This window comes from Cataglyphis hispanica, chromosome 25, assembly GCF_021464435.1.
Source record: "Cataglyphis hispanica isolate Lineage 1 chromosome 25, ULB_Chis1_1.0, whole genome shotgun sequence".
NCBI lineage: Eukaryota > Metazoa > Arthropoda > Insecta > Hymenoptera > Formicidae > Cataglyphis > Cataglyphis hispanica.
Window position 1 is genome coordinate 1235288 of NC_065978.1, and position 24580 is coordinate 1259867.

At 37.3% G+C, this 24580-nt stretch overlaps 1 protein-coding gene across 7 annotated transcripts in view; it reads right to left on the bottom strand.

Annotated features, from left to right (window-relative positions):
• The window catches only part of LOC126858489 (uncharacterized), a 364090-nt gene that overhangs the window by 185836 nt on the left and 153674 nt on the right, over positions 1-24580 (bottom strand). For all 7 annotated transcript variants that reach the window (XM_050608853.1, XM_050608851.1, XM_050608855.1 and 4 more), the window contains one exon: positions 23692-23754. In XM_050608853.1, the coding sequence (XP_050464810.1) occupies positions 23692-23754 (63 nt within the window). The remainder of the gene's footprint in view (positions 1-23691; positions 23755-24580) is intronic.

Here is a 24580-nt window from a genome sequence, read left to right on the forward strand (position 1 = left end):
GCGAAAGGTGACGGGACGGGACGAGGTCGACGAGGAGAACGAATTTCGTGCAGCGGCATCGGTGAGGAAAAGGAAGGGAAGAAGGTCTCTCCTACCCCGTCTTTCTTGTCGCATATATTCGAGTGCGCTAGGTCGTTCCCTACCGCGTCCGATATCCACGAGGAATATTGCAATCACGTGCTAGAGAAGAAGGAGAACGAGAAAGAGAAGAAGAAGAGCGCAAACTTCGGACATAAAGCGCCATTATGCGCCGCGATATCTCGGCTTTTTTGAAAAACGTCCGTCGGGGGAGTCGGCGTTCTATGTATGAGGAATATATATGTATGAGAGAGATGTTTTTAAGTGGCTGTATCGATATTTTGGACGACTAATGTTGGTCTGTAATTCATACATCTCCAAGTACATATTCATGTAAAAAAGTTTTTGCTTTTCGAAACATAAAGAAAAAAATTTCTATCTTTTTATAAATTTTATTAACTATTAAAAGTTAACATTTTTTCTTTGCAAAAGACTCCGTCTCTTGATCCTCGATATTTAAGAATAGTTGAGGAATAGTGTTTGACATATGAAGTATACTTTGTCTAGCACGATTTTCGCAATTCTATACAAGCGTTATCATTGCAAGCACCGACTATCGACGAAACTATTGAAAAGGATCGCTGTCGTTGATTCGCTGCGGCTCCTCCGTGTATTTCTTATTTCTCTCACACATCCGCACCGAATAAAACTATCCTCATGCCTCGCCAAAGTAAATAGAGCGTATTTCTTCTGGAAATGACAGGAAATTCAATAATCTTCGCAACGAGTGGCGAGGCGGCGGAGCGCAGAGAGCGACGGCGGCAGAAACGAGGAGATTCACGGAGGTGAGGGACGAGATGGGGGAAGGAAAGAGGTACCTGAGGGAGGAAAAACGGAGACTGAGGTTACGCGTAGTACGAGACCGCGATCTGTACGACCTGCGTCTGAAGGATACGTTTCCTAGAAAGAAATGGAACACGATGCCACCTACGTTTTCCACAATCGCCGGCTTATAAAACGCTTAACGTCAAACGTCACCATAAACAGAAAATATAAAACGCGCGCAAACGCGAATTGTCAAATATTATTCTCCTTTCGAGCAAAGTATTTCGGTATATCTTGCACACAAGATAAAACACAAATGAGACATATTCGACGAAATTCTAAAAAATTATTTGAAAAGAGTAGAAAAAGATACATGAGATGGATTACTATTAAAAAACAAAAAGTTGCATTTCTCTCGGAATATCTTTTATCTTTCGCAATTTAATGTACTACATTCACAAGTAATACGAATGATATTTAAATAATTTCATAATTCAATAAGTAAAACATCCTCGTATCACGATACTTTTTACTATACATATCACATATTTATTACATATCATAAAACCAAATGCAAATGAAGCGAGAAGCAAATGTGCAATCAGATAGAGGTCACGAATAAAAGCCCATTCTACGTCGCGTGATATCTGATAATATCGAAAAAATATCCTCGGCGATCCTCCTCTTCTTTACGCGAAACGTAAATCGCTCAGGATTTCTTTCCGAATCAAGTGGCTCATTCTTCTTTTACAGTCAAAAGGTCAGGAATTTTTTCACGCCGCATCGCAAAAGAATAAAATGCGGGAGCGTAAAGCAAAATAAATTTTTATTCTCGCGATTCGACCAATCACATCGCAAGAATAAAAATCTCATACATGTGTAAAAATATTCAATAGAGTCCATCTCCTTATCCGTGGTGACGTTCTATCTTCGATAGTCTCTCTCTATTTAAAGTAGCCTCAAGAAAAAGAAAAATCTCTTTTTCTCGTCACAAATCTCTTTTACTCCGCCCAAGTCTGGCTATAATAATTTTATTGATAATAAAACTAAAATAAATTCCTCTACAATTTTTTGATAATTAATTAGATACACGTTATAATACAAGCCATGCGTAATTGTACTTGCATCAATCCTATCTGAATACAAAAATATAAATTTTTTATTCTTTATTTTTAAAGTTTATAATATATTAACGGAATCTATAAGCAAGTTCTTTAGCCGAATCAGAAATGCGTAAAACGAAAAGCTGCAAAACATACGGCACGATTTAGAGATACGCTTTGCGCATCGATGAAGATTTCACGATCTCGTTACGTCCGCATGAGAGCTAGAAAAAATCTGGGTCTAGAGAAGAAACGATATGTAACACACATGCGCTCAACTTTTTCATCCGAAATCCTCGATCTCTTCGGAATCACCTGTCTGCGAATTTACATGCATGAGCGAGGATGGATACATTCTCCGGCAGTCGTTTGACGTGCATTCGCATGAATTGATGTTGGGTGTCGGTCGGTCATTCGAAAAATTCATACTATCGCATCTTGAAAAACAATTTCTCAAAAAGAACCCTACAAAATGAGAACAAGAATATAAAAATATTAAAACGTTATTAAAAATCCTAACTGAAATGCAAATTTGAAAGCAAGTACGAATTTTCGCAAATAAAGTCGTTGCAAAGGAAGCGTAAAAAAGATTCAAGAAGGCGATTTTAATATTTAAGTGCCTCTATATAATTGCGCCATAATTTATCGCTTATAGAATAAATGCAGTTAAAAATCCACGCAAAAAAAAAAAGAAAAACGCACCTCGTAATTTAGCAGCCCGAGATTATATGAAACCGTTGACGCTCGGATAATATTCGGTAATTTCCAGTGCCGCGACGAGACGTAAGTGCTTAAAAGCGCGTAATTAAGGTTAACAGCGGGATAACGTGTCGCATGTTGCAGCGATTTTTTCGAGAAATACGGTTGACGGTAACGGCTTAACGAGCGGCCGCCTTTGGCGAAGGATAATAAATTGACCGCGTAGCAAAGTAACATTTTCGAAAACACTCGCGTCTTAATTACCTCGTATATCTACCGTGGAAGGTTCCGTCATACACGCGCGAACAGTAAATTTAATGCGTAGTGAACGTCGCTTCTGAGCACGTTTCTGACAGATCCGAACGATTCGCCCGGAAGAATGGATTCTCGTTTTTCGCGTCCCCATCGTCGTCCTTGTCGTCATCTTACGTCCCCCTTTTGCCCGTAACTTTATTGTAACGAGGACTCATTTGTCCCCGTCAACTCTATGCCGACCGAATCTCCTCTCTCTCGAGAGAGAGAGAAGTAGTCGCGACTCGGCGCAAACCAGACGTAAAGTTCGTGCTTTCGGTGCCGGCCCCATGAATCTTAGTCGCGTGTCGCCTACAAGCACGACTTTGGACGTGGATCATAGAGAGAACAGGCGACACGCGATAATTCGTAGCGCAACGAGGCGCACATTTCGCTCCGGCCATTTCCGTAACTTAGGAAAGGAACGTCTGCCGTAGAACTGCCGCGTTGGTTTCGTTAAATGAACACTGTAGTCCTGGAAGCAACATCTTTGTAGTCGTATGTTGATATACTGTCGACAAAATAACTCGAACGTCCTGGCTTTCAACCGCAAAAGTTAATTTCTCTTTTTTCATACCTTCAACTTTTTACCCCTTACTAGCTTGTTAATTCAATGTAATTTCATGTCAATAATTATTATAATGTCATAATAGATATTTGATATTCTCTTAATGGCAATAATATAAATGGTATAAATATTATCAGTCTATTAATAATCTAAAATATAAAGTATATACAGAATGGGCTCAAACTTTGAGATTTTACAGAAAATTTAATTCTTAATAAAAAGTTTCATATAAATATGGGTTTAAAAATGCTTCCGTAAAAAATTTGGGCCCACCTTATATATTCAGCACGTTATCAATAAATAAATAAATCCTAAGATATTAAAATCCATTAATTAACTAATATATATATATATATATATATATATATATATATATATATATATATTAATGATAAAAGATGCATAAACGCTAGGAAAGTGAAAAGACAAGAGAAGAAGAGAGGCAAGCTCCCAACCCAGTGATTCAATTCTTGGCATTAGGTCATGACGTGAGATTACCACACCGAATCGTAACTCTGTGCATCCTTGTGCCGAAGTCATTTACACGAAGAAGAGATTTGGCCACATGTATGAAAACTGTTGTTTCGCGACACCATCGGCCACGTCGATCGCGTTGAGCGAGGAACATAGTCGTGCCACTTTAAAGCAATCCAAGAAAAACACATCGTGTCTCCCAGAACGAGTAAGAGAGCCGACGGCGCGCAAAATTCCGAGATGCATACTCCGCACAAACGAGAATTAAAATAAGCCTTTGGCAATTTATTAATAAAATAATTCAAAGTTGATTGCATGACTTCTACAAACCACCAGTTCTTTAATTTAATATATATTTTTATTAAAACTTTGCTTTAATACTTGATCAAAGAATTTAGATTTAAAGAAGTGGTATTACTTTTACAGATTTTATTTCTTTAAAATAATATTTTCTGTATATATTAATATTTGCAGCTCTTATATATTACTGAATTTCAAAAACGTCGCGCGTTTTTATTATATTTTTGTGAAAAACTAATTTTCTGAAAATGCTTCTCAGAAATTGCGTTATGTCCAATATTTCTTAGATTTCGGCCACTTAAAAAAAAATAAGGTAATTATTCTTATTGTGGGATGATATCACTCTTTTGAAATATTAAATTAATGGTGCTATGCGTTTTCGATGACACAAGAAGTCTTAAGACACGACTCGTTTCGTCGGAAACGAATTAAGCTCGAGATTAAGCTTACACAGGATCTACGTGAGCTATTGCCGCAGATTACTTCCAATTGCATTTTATTTCTGCAATTTCCTGGCATAAAAGATCGACAAAGCTCGACAATTTTAGTTAACTTATATAAAGATAAAAAATTATTTTATCATAATTCAGAATATTAATTTGTATATTATACTTTACGACAAGAATTTTAAATTATATATCGCAAAATAGGTCAACCCCAATACTTTTTAAAAATTTCGAATATTCTGAAAAACTCTCTATAAATGATATAATGCAATTAAGCACAGTCGTTTCAAATATACTCAATTGTCAAATATATTTTTACAAAAAAATGCAATACGATTACGCATAAATATTTCAGAAATTCTTTTTATATAAATATATTATACGATCTTAATAATAAAAAAACAAATATATGATATCAGTGTATCATAATTCAGTATAATGTTAATAATATAAAACTAAATCTTCGCATGTAAAATTTATAATAATAGGGGCCGAAAAGTCAAGCAAAAAATATTCGCGCAATGTAAGTATTAAAAAAATTCATCGCTCATTATTCTGCATTACGTGGATTACGGGATTAAAATTCGGTTTTTGTCGCGCGTACGGCGCCACGATACGGAGGAGTTTTATCATGAAATGGAGGAGAAAAAAAAAAACTATGTCGCATCGTGCCACTCGCTACGAAAGGTAATGACATTTTTATTGCGTTTCGCGGCGAACGGTTTCCGCGGATGTTGCAACGTTGGCCGTTCAATTTACACGCTATTACCGTCTCGTATCGCGTGTTTGGTACTTTATTTTTATTTTCTATATTTCTGTCCTTTTATTCTCATTCTTGAAATACCGTCTCGTCCCGAATGCAGAAATGTATTTTGCGTTCACAATCGCGAACGGGTATATGTTTCCACGAGTTGTTTGAATTAAATTTCTAATTTTGAACGATGTAGCAGGATGACACACTCCTCTTCCTCGAATTCGACCTTCGTTCGGCGGCCTCGTAACTCAATAATCTCCGAGCAAACGCGGCGAACTCGTCATTAGTTATCGTTGGAAATCCGGGCTTAAAACTGTCGAGAGGTCGCAACGATATCGCGACCGATAACCGCGCGCCGTGCAAATATACCCTCGTACGCGAAGCTGGCGGCACGAACGGCACGAATCCGACCGAAGTCACGGCCTCTTTCGTATTTCCATTAAACGTGATTTACCTACGAGCATATATCGCATCGCGAAATTAATACATCCGACGCGATCGAATGTTGCCGGCGGCGTTAAAAATTGAGTTTCCATTGCGAGTGGCGATCGTCGATCGCGCGCTTTTATAAAGGTAACACCACGCGTGGCTAGGTCGTTTCGATCGATTGCTACACTACCGCCTCATAATGCATGCACACATTATTATCCATACACATACATGCAAGCATAGTAATTTAACCGGTTTACCAATTTTAATTTTAATTACCAGTTAATTACTGCACATTTAATTATTGTAACCATTTAACTCGCCCATATAAACAAAGCCATTATTAGATATAGGTCGCAAAACTCCATCGCATACGCGTTTTATAAATTTATAAAATTCACAAATTATGTCAAAGTTGTTGCTCTCACAAATATCACATAATTTCTTACGGTTTCAATAAATGAAAGCCACGATAATTATCGGTCCGATAAGAGAGAAATTATTGCCACAATCGCCTCCATGAAACTTTTGAACTTCATGAAACTATTCCTTCGAATCGTTTGCAATTTTGTAAATTTTATAAATTATTCTAATGAAACAAAGTCGTAATAATATTTATTTTCTAATAGTCATTAGTGCTTCGAAGAAATATTAACTCGCAACTTGAATTGTATCTAAAATCTTTCAGAGGAAACTTGCCGCGCAGAGATGCGCCCCGTCGCTTATATGAAGACGATATCTTCAACAGCACTCTCGGGGGGGGTAGTAAACAGAAGCGCGAATACCACCCAAAAAGAAAACAAGCATTGGCAACACAAGTTGAAATAAGTAAATTGCGGGCTGAGGAAACAAGGCAAATAAATTCGACGAAGAGATTATGTATTCCGTAATTGATATGCTTGCATTAAGCATCAATAAAGATATTTCTTTTTCTTTTAATTCAAATTATATTAAACATATATTAACTAAAAATACGTATCAACAGAGATGCTTGTATGTGTTGTGTAAATAAAATTATAATTAATATACAAAAAAATAATCATTTATCGCATATTCATTTATAATTTATTACATAAAAATTTATCAAAATTGCAAAATCCATAAATTAAGTAAAAATGAAAAATATGCACATTTCGCCGCTTAATAAAAGTTATTAATACTAGTTTATTTATCGTTATAATTTATTATTATTTATATCAATATTCATTATCAACGGTATTTTTGTGATATTTGGCGAATATTAATCTCTGGTGAATCACACACAAATTGAAGAAAGTTGATAAAGGATGCAAATAAATTAGCAGACAAATTGGTTATTTATCGAGTGCTGCTAAGAGCGCGCGCGGCATCGCTTTTTCCCTCCTTTATTACTACACTGATCATAATAGAGATCATTAAACGCACCACGCCAGCAATACGTGTTACATCTCCAAGATTTTTCATCGCGAAATGACAAGTCTACTTGATCCACTATCCGCGAACATCGAAAGCTTAACGAAATGAAAAAGTCAGAGCACATAAAGTTCATTAAAATATAATTGCAATCTTATATGAATTCTAAGTAATTTTCACTTTAATAATAATTTTTTAATTCGATGTTTAACATTTTGCATAATTAATATCTTAATTACATGAATATATCATCCGGCCCGCATTTTTCTTCTTTCGCCCTTGGTTAATCGACAATGAATTATATCACGTTACTCTGCAAAATAGCTTTTAATATACGAGTTTCACGTTTCCCCTAGATAATGAGTTTCACGTTACCTTTCCATTGCAACTCGCGAGAGGATTTATTCGCAAAACAACGGTGGGCGATATCCTCATCGATCGCGAACTATACACATGTAAAAACATCGGGAAAAGGTTTGCGAATTCGAAGACAATTCGTCGAAAATATAAATATAATTTCACATCGACTAAATATCTGTCTGCAAGGATAACGCGTTTTGTCAAACAATGCAATCTTTCTTACAATGAAATAGATTTATGCTAAACTAAACTAAAAAGATTATTGCTGCATTTGTATGGATTCGTGCTTAGCCAAAAAATGAATATATATTTAAAAATTGATAGTAAATTACAATTTAAATAAGTATAGACATTAACTGAAAACTTGCTACACGTTTATGTTAAGAAATAAGATTCGTACATGCTCAAGTTCATTATTTGAAATCACTGATTGTGTTAATGATTTTTTTACAGCCATTAAATTTCGTAATCTTTATAATTAGACTCTTACATCTCTCTCTAATCTGCCCGAGTTATCTAGCAAGTTTAAAATAACTGCGGATCTAGCTACATCCACACTGGCGAAATAGACGCACCCTGCTGAGTCATTGGCGACATTCTCAACTGCTGTGCGCCAATTTTCTTTTTTATCCTCGAATGCGCGCGACAATCGATGCGCGCGCACGAAGTCGCAGTAATTATGCACCGGCGGTAACGATGGGCCGCGTCGCGTCGAGTGGTAATTCTCGTTGATGTAACGGCCGAATAAATTCGAATAAAGTTTTGGCCGCCGTTCAAAAATAGACACTGATTTATACGCCGAACGGCAGCATATTATTACGCGAGACACAGCGGCCGGTTACGCGTGCGAGACAATTGCGCGTCGGTGCCAATTCGTGATTCGCCAGCATGTAAAAGCCGCATTTAAAATCCGTGATCGATCGCGCTCAGGTAAAAAAAATTATTTCCTCCTTACATAAGCATCCTCAAGAATGTCGTCTCACAATTTCCGTCCACTCTCCTACTCCGCAGTGTATGAAAATGTAAAGATACTAATATTTTATTATCATATACATTTGCGCCGATAATAAATTTATCATTTGCTACTAATTTTTTCTTACATCACATTGTTATATTTCATTGTCTCACGCTTCAAGTACCGTTTGCCAAAGAACTTGGTAATTCTCCGAGTATTACGACGTCTCTCTTAGACGCAATCAACGATGTGATTTATCATGAGGCAACCACTCACGGGTTAATAACGTCACCTGAGACGAAGACGAACTCGCAGTCACAGATTGCAGACGTTTCACGCTCTCGAAAAATCTCTGAGAATTCGCCATCGTCATCCAGATTACATGACCACGATTTACATTTCACTTAACGAAGATCGATGCGTACCGAGAGAATGAAAGGATATACTCATTAATGTCCGCCATCACACAATCGAAAAGAGTTAATAATCGCGTAAAATTAAATTAGTCATGACTAAAAGATATAACGTAATTCTAGCGATTTATTTTAGAATAAAATAAAAAAGTAAATTATTAAAGACAGAATTTAATTCTCATCATAAAATAAAATTTAGTTTGCAGAACAAAAAAAAAAAAAACATCTGAATAGACCAAGTTACGATTGTCCAAACTATTGCACTTATCAATCTAGATCAACCAAGCTGAATGTTTTCGCGACACGTGTTCCGTCCGTTTGTTTTCGCCCGTTCATATCGAGCGTACGCGATGATTGAGCGTAAACATACGCAGCCTGAATGCGTGTCGTGCACAAATGCGGCCGTGGAAACGTGATACGTGTTATGCGGCCACGCTGAATCATGTGTGGGCGAAATAGCGGAACGCTCGCGTGCGCCATCATCTCTCTCTTCCTTTTTTCGTACATCTTTTTTTTTTTCCTGACATTAATCGCGCGTCTTCCTTCCCCTATCCTTATAATCGAGAATTCAAGCACCGAGCTACCGTCGAATAAATTTGCAATTCACCATCCATCTCAGTTTAGATCACGACTATAATTCGAATGACAATTCGAGTATGACTAGGATACACGTTAGATCGTCCGTTCTGAGAGAGATGTGTTTTGGTTCTAAAGAACGAGGGATGAACGGCGTTAAATCGCGAGTTGTGATGCGATTACAAATTGAAATTGATCTCTCGAACCTCCTCGAAAACTACAAGGCGGAATGTTTATTTCATTCTAGAAAATTTAAATCCAAATCCGACAAAATGCACGGAATGCCGTAAGCGACGCGCCCGTTGTACATATATACACGCACACATATTAATATTTAGATATATAGACGTATATGTGTATATATATATATGTATGTGTGTGTGTGTGTGTGTTTGTGTGTGTGTGTGTGTAGATTCGGCGGTATGTCGCTGCCAGTCGCGGCGCACGATTGCGGAAAAAATCATAAAGTACGCAAAATGCAAAATGCAAATGCCGCGCAGTACTCACAAAAATGCAAAAAAAACAAAACAAAAAAACAAAAACACTCGAGATGTATATCCCGCGCAAAAAAATGCAAAACGCACGATGCATCGGGAACTCGCGCCGCGTTATTCTCTGCTAGTTACATCCATTTCTTTTTGTCTTTTACTCTCCTGTTTTCGTTAATAAGCGCGTGCGTGCACGCATGTGTCGGATTACGTCTGTGATAACCAGAGTCTGGATTTCATTATCATAAAGTCTCCTCTCTGCAAACAGGTGCGGAGATTCTGTCGTTTACACGCTAGTGCGGCCATAAGGGCTAAACATAATGAAACACACGAACGTGAGCATATTTCCTTTTTGCGAAAAGAAAATGGCATAAAAAAATGTATCTTAATGATACCATCGATGTATGTTCAATTATTTTATTAATGCAAAGCAATAAAATAACCTCATGTATTTTCGGTCAAGATTACACTTGGCACACTTGCTATGAAATAACAATGTTGCAATTCTGTCAGAGTTATAGTCTTCTAATTTTGTGCAACCCATAATGTTGCAATTTTACAACTGAAGTTACAGACCGTGGTCTTTCAGAGTTAAATACAATCTCACCAAAATAACAACGTTGTAATTTTAACTCAGATAGAACCTAGACGATCCGACAGTAGGTCGCCGTAAGTCTGTCAAAATTGTAACAATAACAACAGAGCCAAATGCCACAATATTACATCAGAATTAATTCATGGAGACACTTCCATCATCGGAAGCATCATCCGAAACGATCGTAGGCAGAGACACAGCATTATTGATGAGAAATTCAAAACACGTGGCGAGTCTGCATCGCAGTCGTAAACACGACGAATAGAAAATGACTTATCGTGTCAATCGATCGTGAAAATACCGGGCAAAAGAACACACGTGAAACGTACAATCAGTATCGAGTATCGTCTAGATCTAAGATTTAATTCAGTTTCCGCGTTAAAATCTCGCTCCGGCTAATATAGCACGTGACAGTTAACGTCGTTAAAGCCGTTCCGTCGTTTAAGCTCGGCGAAATTACGGCACAGTGAGATATATTAATTGGTAAACTCATTTTAATTATCTTTGATAATTGCTCGAGAAAGCCCTAGATTCGCAATAAGATAAAAAAAAAAACAATTATAAAATTGGTTATAAATTTGTTCGCGCGGGCGATTTCAAAACGCAACATAATTCTATAAAGTTATCTTTCTCAATCTATAAAAACTCAAGTATAAAAGAATAAGTTTGAAACACAATAACATCTGATTATTATTTATGTAAAACTTTAGACATTGCATATATAAATATAAATACTTGTCAATTCTTAATAATATTATTACATTATACGCTTTCGCATCGTTGAATTTTTGATTCGAAGACAGACTATAAACAACGTTGAAGTCAAGTGCGAGAATTTGTTTAGTACAATAACTTCTTTATTTATTGCAGCATTTGCGAAGAGCCAGCTAGACCATAATGCGGTTTTCGCATTAAAATCGCTCCCGAGCTGGCATAACATGTGACAGCGCGGTAGTAAAACATTTCGCGGTATCGCGCTTAAGCTCGACGAGGCGCGGCGCCGCACGCTACGTAATTTCGCATTAATTCGTGGGTACATCGCGATAGGAATAATTTTATCGGATGCAGCTATACATATACTAGCTAGAATAGATAACGTCTGTGAATTAGAAATAGCATTAATCAACAACTTGATATATAATGTTTAAGATCATTAATATACATAATTGATGCTTTTTCATAAACAATCTTTGAAAAAATTTTGCTCTGAAAGTCTGTGTTAACGAAATTATTTGTTGAAATAATTAATTGAATGTGATATAGAAATTGAAATGAAATAAACAATATAAAACTGTATGTCAAGTTTTCACATAACGTAGCATGCACAAAAACCATTTAATTGAAAGTTTAAATGAAATGACACGAACACACATGTCATCCAAACACTTGCGTCTGTTCTCAAACTCGGTCATAGTAATTGTAATTGGTGACTTGACTTTTTGTCAGAGGTAAATGACAAGTGACAATGTATCTTGGCATTCGAAGAAGATATCTGGCATTGATACCAATAGTATATTACATCTGCTTCTTTATACATAGGCTTTATCACGATCTCAGTATCCGATTTTAGCGTTAACTCAGCCAATTTGAATTTTAATATAAGAGATAACAATTTATATATTCTCTCATTGCAATAAAATATTATTATATTTATTCTTCATAGCAATAAAATAAGATTTTATTTTTTTCAAGCTAATTAATAATATAATTGAGACTTTAATTTGCATATTCGATACGTTAATATAATTTTTATATAAAAAATCTAAAATTTCCTAAATCCAACAAAATTATTATACATGTTTATTAATATAGAATACTAATTTATTCCATTTGCCACAAGAATTAGGCAATATAAGAAGATAAAAATTTCCCAAATACCGCATGAAATCAATTTCCATAATCCAATTTCCAACATACGATTTTCATGCTTATATCGTACTAACTATTCTCTCCATGAATTATACGCATAGCCAAGATTTTTCAAATTTTATACTTTTATTTATAAAATATAATTATCTATTTTCATTTTCGTAATTACTCATTTTGCATTTTTATTCACGAAATGCACATACATATTTTACATCTTCGTTCGCAAAATAATATATGTGTATATTCACATATCTTAACTTTTTTTTCGCAAATTGTACTTACATATAAAAAGATGTGCATATTTTTTTATACCCTAGGCGAACTGCAAAAATGCAAACAACGTATGGTAAATTTCATTCGTGACTACATACAGAGACAAACCTCTAAATAAAGAGAAAAAGCCACAGAAAGAAAAAGAGATAAAGTAAAGAAAGAGAAAAGACGAAAGAGAGAAAGAGAGAATAAAAGAAGTCGAACGCGGAAAGAGCTTTCGCAAATTCAGACCATATGGAAGATCGTAAAGGGGCGACAACTCCGACTGCCCTTGCCATTCGACAAATGGATATTACTGGGACTTATGCCCTGCTGGCTGTCAGTAGCCGGCAATTCGTGTACAAACAGAGGGAGACGAGACAGGGAGGGTACGAACAACGCGGGATGAGGCAGAGAGAGAGAGAGAGAGAGAGAGAGAGAGAGAGAGGGCATAATGGGAACGAGGTGAGGTTAATGGAGTGGAAACAAATTTAAAAACTACCCTGTGTGAAAAGTGTACACCCTTGCGGTTGTGTAGAGCTCCGCCGTATAGCAAGCCCGCGGATATGCGCGCCCGCAGGTAACTGTGATGCAAGTTACCGTGAGGTAACTATGTATATACGAACCTATGTGTATACAGGAGAAACAAACAAGCCGAGGCGTTTCGTATACACGTAGACTTCCGCTTCTCACTGCCCGAGGAACACGGTATCGCCTTGTCTTAGTTTCGCCGCGCAAACAATCTTGCGGCGCGAACGTTAACGTGCGCGATAACGACAACGACGATGACGTCGACGACGACGTAGCGGCATCGTCGCCCCGAGAAAATTGCATTCGTAAGTATTATCGTGTGCACACGCAACGTGTTTTCGGAGGTAGATCGTAATAAAGCACCGGCGTGTCGAGACGCAAACCGGAAATCCGACGTCGGTTCCAAGAAATGACAGCAAACGTGTAGCATCAACAACGTGCACAGAAAAATTGCACTGTGCGTTTGTTGCACAGTATGCGTCGGACAGGTTTTCGTTGAAACTTTCATCTCGGAACAATTTCATGACGAGAATAAATCTAGACAATAGCAGATACGTCTTGCTGACTCTGATAATCCAAGATGAAAATTGGTATGTATATTTTTGTACGTATAGAATATAAATAAATAACCTGTACACACAGAATACTTTTAAATACAAAGTAAGATAAATGACTTAAAGATCTATATAGGATATTTATTCTCTTTTATATAGAGAACTATCTTACTTCAAAAACTGAAACTTCTCTGAATTCTTTTTTAAATATTACACTGCTTTTTGCAAAAGCTGTTATAATAAAATCAGAGGTAGAATGCTTTACAGCTTCATTATAATGTAATTCCAATGTAGATTCTCACATTTCGTGAATATTCAGTTCCAAGGAGAATCCACCGAATACTCACAGAAAAAGCGATAAAACGCACTCGCCGCTCGCTAAAAATGTACAAACGACGCGATCAAAATTCGTTTCCAGCAGCCGCCGTGCCGAAGAAATTCTCAGCTGATGAAAAAGATAGAGAAAAAAGGAGAAAAGAATCATTACAGGAGAGAAGAGAATTTGCCATTGTGCGTTTTATTCTCCCGCGAGGAGACAAATGGAAGACGGTAGTAGATGAGCCCCTCGCAAACCGACGCGGAGAAAAGAAGGATGAATAGTCGTCGAAACGAGAGAAATTGGTGCATCATATTCATGCATTCTCGCGGCCGTGCGGGGTTTAATATAAAAAAGATTTTACAAGATTAAAAAAAAAAAAAAACCATTAATCGTCTCGATTGGACCGTCGCGAGGCAGATGATGTATAGAGCTTAACGTACAATAAAGGACTCTCGCGGGAACGCCGGCGATAGGTCACGGTTTAACATCATTGCTTCTATCGTTATTGCAATACCAATTCGTCGTCCCAAGAGCGATCGACAGGCCACCAAAATATGTATTACGATCCATAAAGAAAACAAGGAATAACGCGTCATGCAAAGAATATTGATGAGGGCCACTTAACTCTAGGCTTCTTGCTATCAATATGTGTGATATAAATTAATTTAAATATATATATATATATATATATTTTTTTTTATTGTGTATTACATGTATACATATATAATAAAAAAATTTTTTTTTAAATATTTTTATTAATTGAAATGTGTAGATTGTTCTTATATCAGAAAGTTTTTTAGTTCCTGAAATATAATTGTTTAGAAATATTCAGTTTCTTTCAGCATATTACACGTTTTAAATGACCAGAGGAGTTCGGTTTAACTTTCATTTGAAGACTGTAATAGCAGCACATAAAATACGCTCTATTTCTGATATTTAAAATATTTATGATAGATCCTTTTCATCTAACATAAGATTATCTTCCTCGTTCATATGTCTAAGTTAAACATCGTATCTGAGGTAGATCCGTATCAAAGAATGGCGATGTTTTATCGACGTGATAAAACGCGGCGTGGCCGCATACGGAGGAGACTCTCTCAGAAGAGAAAAAGGATGATCGCTGGTCAGACGGATTGAAGTTAAGGGAATGACATCGTGGAACCCGGCAGGCACGACCGAGAAACACGTTACGCGTCAAAATGGACAGGACTTGGAGGAGCACGACGGGGTTGTTTTGACGGAGGTTATTTTCCGGACGGGCGATCTCGTCGACTCAGTGTACTTCGGGGAGGCACTACCCTCTCGTTTAAGGAGACGTTACGCTGGCCCTTATGTAGGTTGCGCGGCTCATACGGCCAAACATCGCACGTTTATTAGACAAATATGTCCGGTCTTATCCCTCTATTACCCTTTTGGATAAAATACCCGGCGTCGTCATTTGTGCTTGCCATATGTTACAGTGATCCGCAGCAAAATTTAAGATAAGTAATAGCCAAACTATATTTTTATCGCAAAATATATAATAGAAAATATATCTTGTGTCCAACTATAATCCTTTATTTCAATATATTAAATGGATTTAATAAAAAGACATCATATTTAAAAATTAGAAATATAAATCAATAATGTTATCAAGTATTACACTAATTTGTTTAATTTTAAATCGAAAGTTTTGCTCTGACAACAAAAATACATGGCGCGTGTTCCAATTCCTTGAATCCAGAACTCTCACAGACACCGCAATATAGGTTATAACTCGAAATAAGAATCGGGTGGGTGGACTAGCGCTTGACTGATCGTGAAAATGACGAGAAAGAGAAAATAGCACGTGTTCTCCTCGAGTGCGATGATGTAATGACAGGTCGTGATATAAGTGGAAGAGAGCGGAATAGGCGCGCGCGCGCTCGCGCGCGAGGTGACGATATAAACAAACCTACGCAGCACTCGTTCCCATTAAGAAAGTTGTCTCATCGATGAACTTCACGTCATGAGATCACTTCATCAGTGTGTTTCGCGAGTACAAGTTTTTTTCCCGTTGATATGCGCCGCCAGTCCGACTCCTCACGACGACACGCGATATTCAATGCATACGCTGATATCATAAGATATATTAAGACAAATTTAACGCGATTGTTTCCCGCGAGTGCATCATCGCGAATCAGCTGTTGCATGCAATTCTGTTTGCTTTTGGATTACGCAATACGGTCGTAATGTCAATGGCACATATAATTCCACTCAACTCTGTATGTTCACAAAAGATACTCGATCCTCAAAGAAGAAGCACTTATCTCTCTTGAAATTAAAGTAAAAATGTTCGAACAAGATGTATGAGAAAAAATACGTAACTATCGTGAAACAAATATTATATTCTTTCAAGTTATTAGCATTTTCTTGTGGTTGTTAGTAAAATTCTTAAATTTAACAATATGTAATTCACACAAGCGATGTATAATCAAAGGAGTTTATAATATTTGAAAACATTTGTCTCTCGATATAGATTTCGTATAACTTGGATGACACAAAAAAAATGAATTATTAAGAGATTAATAATAAGTTGAAATACATTTATGATATCTTTGATATTCTGACGTAATCAAATTACATTATAGTTACATTGACGTAATGAAATTATTATGAAATACATTCGGTTTTTTCATTCTTTGCAACGATAAATAAAACAAGATACGCGGTTATGATTGATCGTAAAAATGCAAGAGAGTCGGCATAATTAATGGTGAAATAATTGTCGAGAAGAGTCGCGAAAATACGAAAACTTTCAAAGATAAAAGTAAATTTTGACGTACGTGCCATATCAAGTTATCTGTAATCTTGCGCATGTGTATTCTTAAATTCGTTCTTCGTCTCTCTTTATCTCTATCTTTCTGCAGTTAACAACGCGCAGCAGCTGTCGACAATCGCTGGAACACGCGACCGACCTTGTGATGTCCGCGTGAATATACGGACAGTTAAAATCGCGCCGGCAAGTTAGATGAGCGAGCGGCTGCGGACGTCGCTTTTAACCCGCGTGACGACGACATCGCTCGCAGCAACTCGAGAATATTACGTACCCGCGCGTTTCATGCTATTCCGTAAAAGCCTGCGGAATAATTCGCTAAATACGCGAGGAATAAAGTCGACAGACGGAAAATGCGCCATTTAATTCAACGGATAATCTCGCGAATATAATATCTCAAGATACAGACTTACATTTCCTTCTCGTTAATTCTGAAATAATGCGTGCTGGCTACAGCAATGCGACAACTTGCAATATTTCAAAGTAATAGCAAAATATTTGAAATACATTTTACGCAAGCCTGAACCTACACGTTCTGTATTTTTTTGCATCGAAAGGAGAGCGCAAGGACCCGCCGTTCACTCGCATCTCGATCTCTTCGAGAAGCTCCACGCGCGTTTCGCTTCACCGAAATGTTCGCGTCCATATTACATTCACCGTTCTTGTAGGACGCGCGACATCGGGCAACAAAGTCGACGGCATTAGCCAGGTGCGTCCGTTCCAGCCGAGAGATAAATCCCGGCGTTCCGGATCCGCGACGTCGAGAAATTGTCCGCGTGCACTCTCTCTCTATTCTTTCTCGTTCTCTCTAGGAAAACGACATCGGTAGAGGCGCAGTTCATTTCACGGACCTCCTGGCTCCTCCTCCCCCCGCGGAATTCGACGTACGGGAATAATATAGAGGTGGCTAGGGAGACTCGTCCTCTCCCGAATGAATCTTTTGCACCTGGGTCTGTCCCCGGGGCCCCGGCGATCGATTGCACAGGATGGAGGGAGTCAATGGCAATCTATCCGACTGCCTTGTTGTGCCGCGCGTTCCGAATAATTTACAAGTCCATTATATATATATATGCCGAATTTTTTTCCACTTTCAGTCATTTTGCAATTTTGAAATGCCATCTATTCCAATTATTCCGTTCTAAGGCATAGTTGCAATTATACCGCAAAATATAGAAATTTTATTACCGCGCGCGTGTCTTTATAAAGAATAAATTTTTAGAATAATTTTCGAAAGAATATAGAAATTATTTATGCTATTTAATGCGACATTTGAAAATACTTTGAAATGCCATTTAGCACATTCTTTATTAAAATTTTCATTTAAAAATCATATTTAAAGAAAAGATCGATCGCGAATATTTCTTTTTCTCAAATTTCTCAAAGATATATTAACGTCAACGCATAGTGAGTTCATGAAACTCGATCGGCGTCGAAAAAAGGAGGTCGAGAAGAGCGACGTGGCACGTCAGGCAGTGTCGCGTCACGTCACTTCATGTTACGCTTCGTCACATCACTTCAGAAAATATAACGCGGCGCGATTCTCTCGTTTGCGGAGAGAGGGATATTTAGCGGAACGAAACAAGCGCGTACCATCTGACCGATTTTCCTCGTAGTGTCAGTTGGACATATACACGCCCATGTGGTTCATACGTGTTTCCACGTGCGCGATAAATCGCTATAATATATTCTATCCGACGAAAGAGGCAAAACGCGCGATCGTTCATCCCATCCGATCCACCTGCTGCGATCGTCAAAAGCTTGCATCGAAAACTAAGAAAAAAGTCTGTCTTTATTTTTCTCAAAAAATCCTCGACGTCAATTTTTCTTTAATAACCGAGCACGCTTATGAAAGGCAATTTTCGACAAGCTGAGCATTTGTCGTTCTTACGTTTGCATGTACTTTGTACTTCAGTATCGATCGAAGCTCGCGAGATACGTTCCCCCCTTCCTTTCCTCTCTGTGCGACTTTCCCGACGCAAATTCGGAATAACCTCGGAAAATGCAAGCGTCTCCGGAAGTGCACACTCTGAATATAATATAACTCCCGCGGCACGGGGGAAGCTTTTCTCCTACTCCGACGAACCGACATCTGACTTCTCGTGTATCACAAAAGAGAGAGAGCTGCGCTGGAAGCCGTGTGTGTGCTCGTGAAACTCGCGGGCAGATTTCCGTGTGGCGTTCGTTCGTTCGTTTGAAGTGGTCCCAGATCCCATTCCAACAGTCAGTTTCGGTCTAGCCCCAGCGTAAAGTTCAGCCCCGATATATGCAGATGCGCGTCGGATCTATAAACGGTCCTATATAATACGGCTACTTACTTACGAATACATCGAATTTTCAAGCTTGGCCCGCATTCGTCTACGTAAAGCAAACTAATGCTAAAACGCACTATCTCAGGTCTTTATCCAATGCGAAAGTCATACAGAATATTCATCGAAATGTTGTATAATTCTCTTGTAAAATTCATAAAATTACACAATTTGTAAAATTATATATAAGAAATAAGAAAAATAACAATGAAAAAGAAATAAAGCTAGAAAGATCGCTTCTCGATCATCGCTCAAAGCTACCATGATATTTCTAAATTTTATCATAATTCCTATATATTTTTCTATAACAACTTGCAAAGTCTACTTTCTTACTTTTGTCGAGATTAAAATTAAGTAGAGAGTATCACAAATAACGTTAGACCAGAAGAGATTAATGTATAACAAGGAAAATAGATAAACGGATAGAGATACATCAGCCGCGAAAAGTATTCTCTCGTATATATGCATCTCCTCAATCGTAAGACAATTTCTCGTAATTCCGTAATTAGCTTTTCTGGCTACTCCGCTCGTGTGTATCAAACCGGTCAAAGGAAAGCCTGTTACAAGTTGACATAGATATACCTTTATTCTACAACGACGCACGCTCGGATGCTTTTTGGGGGTAGTGTACCGATTCAGCTGATGCACATTATGCACACAGCGCGCGTCTCCTGCACGGGCTAGCAAAGCCCAACCAACGACACGACGTCGCTGATGCGCGACACGGCTTGCGTAACGCACACGCACGGCCACAACGCTACGCCGGCTGACCCATATGCGCGATCTTTATTTAAACTGGTTTCCTCTTCGGTGTCCTTTAGACCCGACGTTCGTCTCTGCTCCGGTCGTCGGGTCACCGGATTCGAGCGCGTCACTTTCCGCGAGAACTTTGCAGCTCGGAAAACATCGATACGTATATACAAGGTATTTAGAGCAAACCGATTAGTCTTGGATTTAAAAAAAAACAAAAAAAACATTGTATGAACAAAATAAGTATCTTATTCGCACTATATAAATATCCTCCCCATCTTCACGTAACACATTGTTATTATCTCTCTAATATTTTTAATTTCTTTTTTAATTTTTGTTTTTTGTATTTAATAAAAATGATTCACGATATATTTTTCTCATACAACATATATATGTAAACTTTTTTATCCTTATCGAAAATAGAGAACAGATACTATTTTTTGTAGTGATATAAAATATTTATAAAAAAAAAAAAAAATGACGGAAGTAATTGCAAAATGACTCAACTCTTTGCATCGACTAAAGTAAAGTTCGAATTTGTCTGCGGTCGACTTATGGAACCGCAAGAATTTCAATTGCAAATACCCGTCGACTTTGATATCGAAGGGAATAACGAGCTGCCGAGACGAGCGCTTTTTAAGCATCGACGCAAACCTCGTCGAATATTCTTGTTTCTCAAACGTGCGCAAAGTTTGAATAATACAGCACAGAGAGATAGAAAGGAGCAAAGAAAGATAGCGTAAAAAGAGCAATGCAGAAATAAAAAAGCATCATTGCGTTTCCATCGATCTCGTTATTCGTTTCTGTATTGACTGTGTGGACTTTGAAATCTTTTTAGAATTAAAAAATAACAATTAAAAAATGTAGATCAATTATAATTATAAATGCTAACTGTCCTACGAATTTTATATAAATCCATTCAAATGTCACGATGCGATGAACGTATTTCATTTTACAGGTTGTGAAAATATCAAAGTTATAATTACTTTTTATCATTTCTGTAAACTAGATTCTTCTTATATATTATTTTGTTACTCGTATAATATACTGCTTCATATTTTTATATAACCATTAAGTTATTTTTATTTTATATTTCACCAAAATATTTATTTGTTTATTTTATATTATATTATCGGTTATGCTACAAATAATCACCGAGAACACTAAAAAATTCTAATAACATTAACACATTATCTTGACTGATTAGCTACTTGTTAGCAGGTATGTAACTTATAATAGTCAAACACAGGCTTGATACTCCTCTCAATTACGTTCGCATAATATTGCGGATATACTCAAGCAACGTAATACGAGATCGCTCGTATCAAATTTCGCAGCTTCTAATCGAACAAGCGTTACAAGTATAGCTTTATATCTCGTTTGCATGCTGTCATAAGGCAATTTAGCTTTTATCATAAGACGAATTGTAATTTGATTCGAAAAAACGATATTATTTTCTTTCATCCAGTCACTCACGTGTCTAGAATGTTTTACTTCTTTTCTACTCTATATACCACGATAAAAATGGGGTATTATAAAAGTCCCATAGTATTTTTGAAAAATGTGCTACATTTAATATAAGTTTCTTCATTTTTCCTCTTATAACAGAATATTAGAACTTTAGAGAGCACTTTACTCACATTTCGTCTATTATTCAATCGGATCATGTTAAGTACAATCTTTGATGGCCCGTACAATGTAACGAAACGCAAATTCGCAAGGTGGTCTTCGCGCTTATAGTCTTCGTGATCAACGCGCGTATTCCCGTAGGACCCTCGGAGTTGTTGCGACACCGATATACCGTTGTTGCGACAGCGCAGCAGATCGGAGAGACAACTTCGTAACCAGCCGGATTGTTCTCTCTCGAGAAGACGCGGCGCGAATTCTCAAGGAATTCTGCAACGATGCAAATGCGCGTGGTCGTATTTGCAAATCGATCGCGACAAAGGCAACGAGAACGAGCGAAAGGGAAACGGAAGAAGCATTCCGTTGTATTTCGCCGAACCAGTTGTTCTCACCATCCCGAATGAATATGTGAATTCCGAAGACGGTCACGAAAACTATGAATCGACGAATGCGTGTCTCAGTCTCGTATACAATTCCCGAGAGAGGGTACCGGTTCATAGGAAAGTACTGTCATTTCGCGTATCTCATGGCTCGAACACTCGCATCTTCGTTATGCAAACATCGAGTTTCAGATCACGCATTCGAACGTCAAGTTTCGCGATGTTCATGACTTCGAAGTAGTAAAAGGAAGAGGGGAAAAGGGAAGGAGGGCAAATTATTAGATGGTATTTTATTAGAAAAAAGAAATTTGATTTATGGTGCTCGTGATATGAATTATATTCTTTGTTGTAAAAAAACAATATTCCTTGTTGAAAAAGATGACGCAGATTAACGAAAATACGTAAGGAGGAAAGTAAGGAAAAATAATATTCTACTAAATCAAGCAGAAAATAAATTCGTAATAATTTTCATTATGATATTTGTGTTTGATTTTTTCATCATATACATGGATATATTAAATTCTTTTAAAATTTAGTTTAACGGATTTTTACAGAGAACATTAAAATATATTATATTATCAGTTCACGGAATTAAAATTTGAATTTAAATTTAAGGTTATTATATCCATTTTCCATATGCATATACGCGTGCCGGCTTATAAAAAGTTCCTTTATAGTAAAAGTTACACCACAGCTATACACTAATTCGTTAAATCTAATGCGCATACGCGTATGTTTATAATAAAACCGTGACCATATAAATCTACGCGTTTCCGAGTTCTGTCCGACAAACTCAGGAGCCTCTTAATACAGCGGGATTAACAAGCGTCGTCTGGTCGAAGGGTGAGCGGCGACTCTCGTCCCTTAATTACAACACTACCAAATGTTACTCGACGATAACTGTATTAGGCTCGATAAAATACCAGGCTCGCACCCTCTGGCTTTCCGCTTGTTTGCCAATCCGAAATGTCCCTCCGCGCAAACATTCGCGGAGATCGTACAAGCCTCCACCTTCTTTCCCTCCCGAGAAACTCACGGTCGCGCGAGTGGCATTATTAGCGGGATTATTAGCGGATGGAAGCTCCGCAGGCATCTCTTATATCGAAAGCAATTGCCTACGTATTTGATGAATGACGATAGAACGGCGCGCACAGCATATCGTCACCTTTTTCAGCATCGTTTGCTGTTTGATCTCGGCACATGAGTGTGAAATTCTATATGTTGGAATCAATACTTTCGACGTGAGTATCAAGATTTCTTTACCCAAAAACTTCTCGGGCGTGAATATATACACTATAATGTATTTTTTTGTACAACAATTCGTAATTTATTATGAGACGGAAGACGAAATAAAGCACACAGCGACGTAACATGATGACATAAAGGCAGAGCTTGAGTTTTTAATAAATTATTAGATTTCTTTAGGCGAGATTTTTTCGCTTCTTTGATCATGGTTTGGCCAAATATGCAAGCCGCAGCCATTAACAGAAATTATCGACAAATTATTCAGTTTGCATAATTAAAAATGGACGCAATCACTCGAGATAATATTCAGTTATTAAACGAAGCGATACTGTGCGCATTGCTTTTATGGTCGCATATTAACTTAACGTTGCCTACTCACCGAGTTAATGGCTGTCATGCTGCTAACCCGACCTGGATCTGTGTCCACTAGCCCGCTGTCACTCTGTAACAGATACAGGAAAATAGCAAATTAGAGCGTAAAGATCGATAATTTCTATTTCATTGCTATTTACATCGCACTGAATGCCGAGTGTAAATTGCAATCGCGCGTTAAAGCGCATTGGCATTCAAAAGAAAGGAAAGGAGACATTTAAGAGAAAATCCTTTCATATCGTGTTTTCCAAGTGTAAAAGCGAATAATTTTCGAATGCAAAATTGCAAGCGACGCAAACTGTTAACAATTTCGAAAATGCAATATTGTGGAAAATGTGCAGCATTCATATGAAAATTATTCGCGCTGTATCCCGGCGTATTCAAAAGCTGAGTGCACTATACCATCGGTTATGAAATTTTCTGCAATCACTCGCTAGAACTGAGTTTCATCGAATACGTGCTGTTTTTCGTGTTAGTTATTGCTTCATGATGAATTAATCGAGATCAAGCTTCAAATTTAAACTGATAGAAAGTCTATCCAAAAATTAAAATAAAATATTAACATTACATTAAATTAATTTTCTTTTTCTTTTCAAATATTTCAACGCGTTGCAAATATAAATAATATCTTATATGTATTAAAAAAAAAATATATATATATTCCAATTCGGCAATATAGTTCGTAGTAGTATCGAGAAAAATACACAGAAAATATAATATCGCAAAGATATGAAATATCTCAAACAAAAGCATCGAACACTTTGTGGTATTTTTCCTCGTCATTCAACGCATTAGATATTCTTTACATTCCGTGTATCGCGTTCGTATATTTTAGAGAAGATTGACTTTCTTCCGTTCGCTAACATCCGGCGCGTTTCAATCTCGCGGCCAGCAAA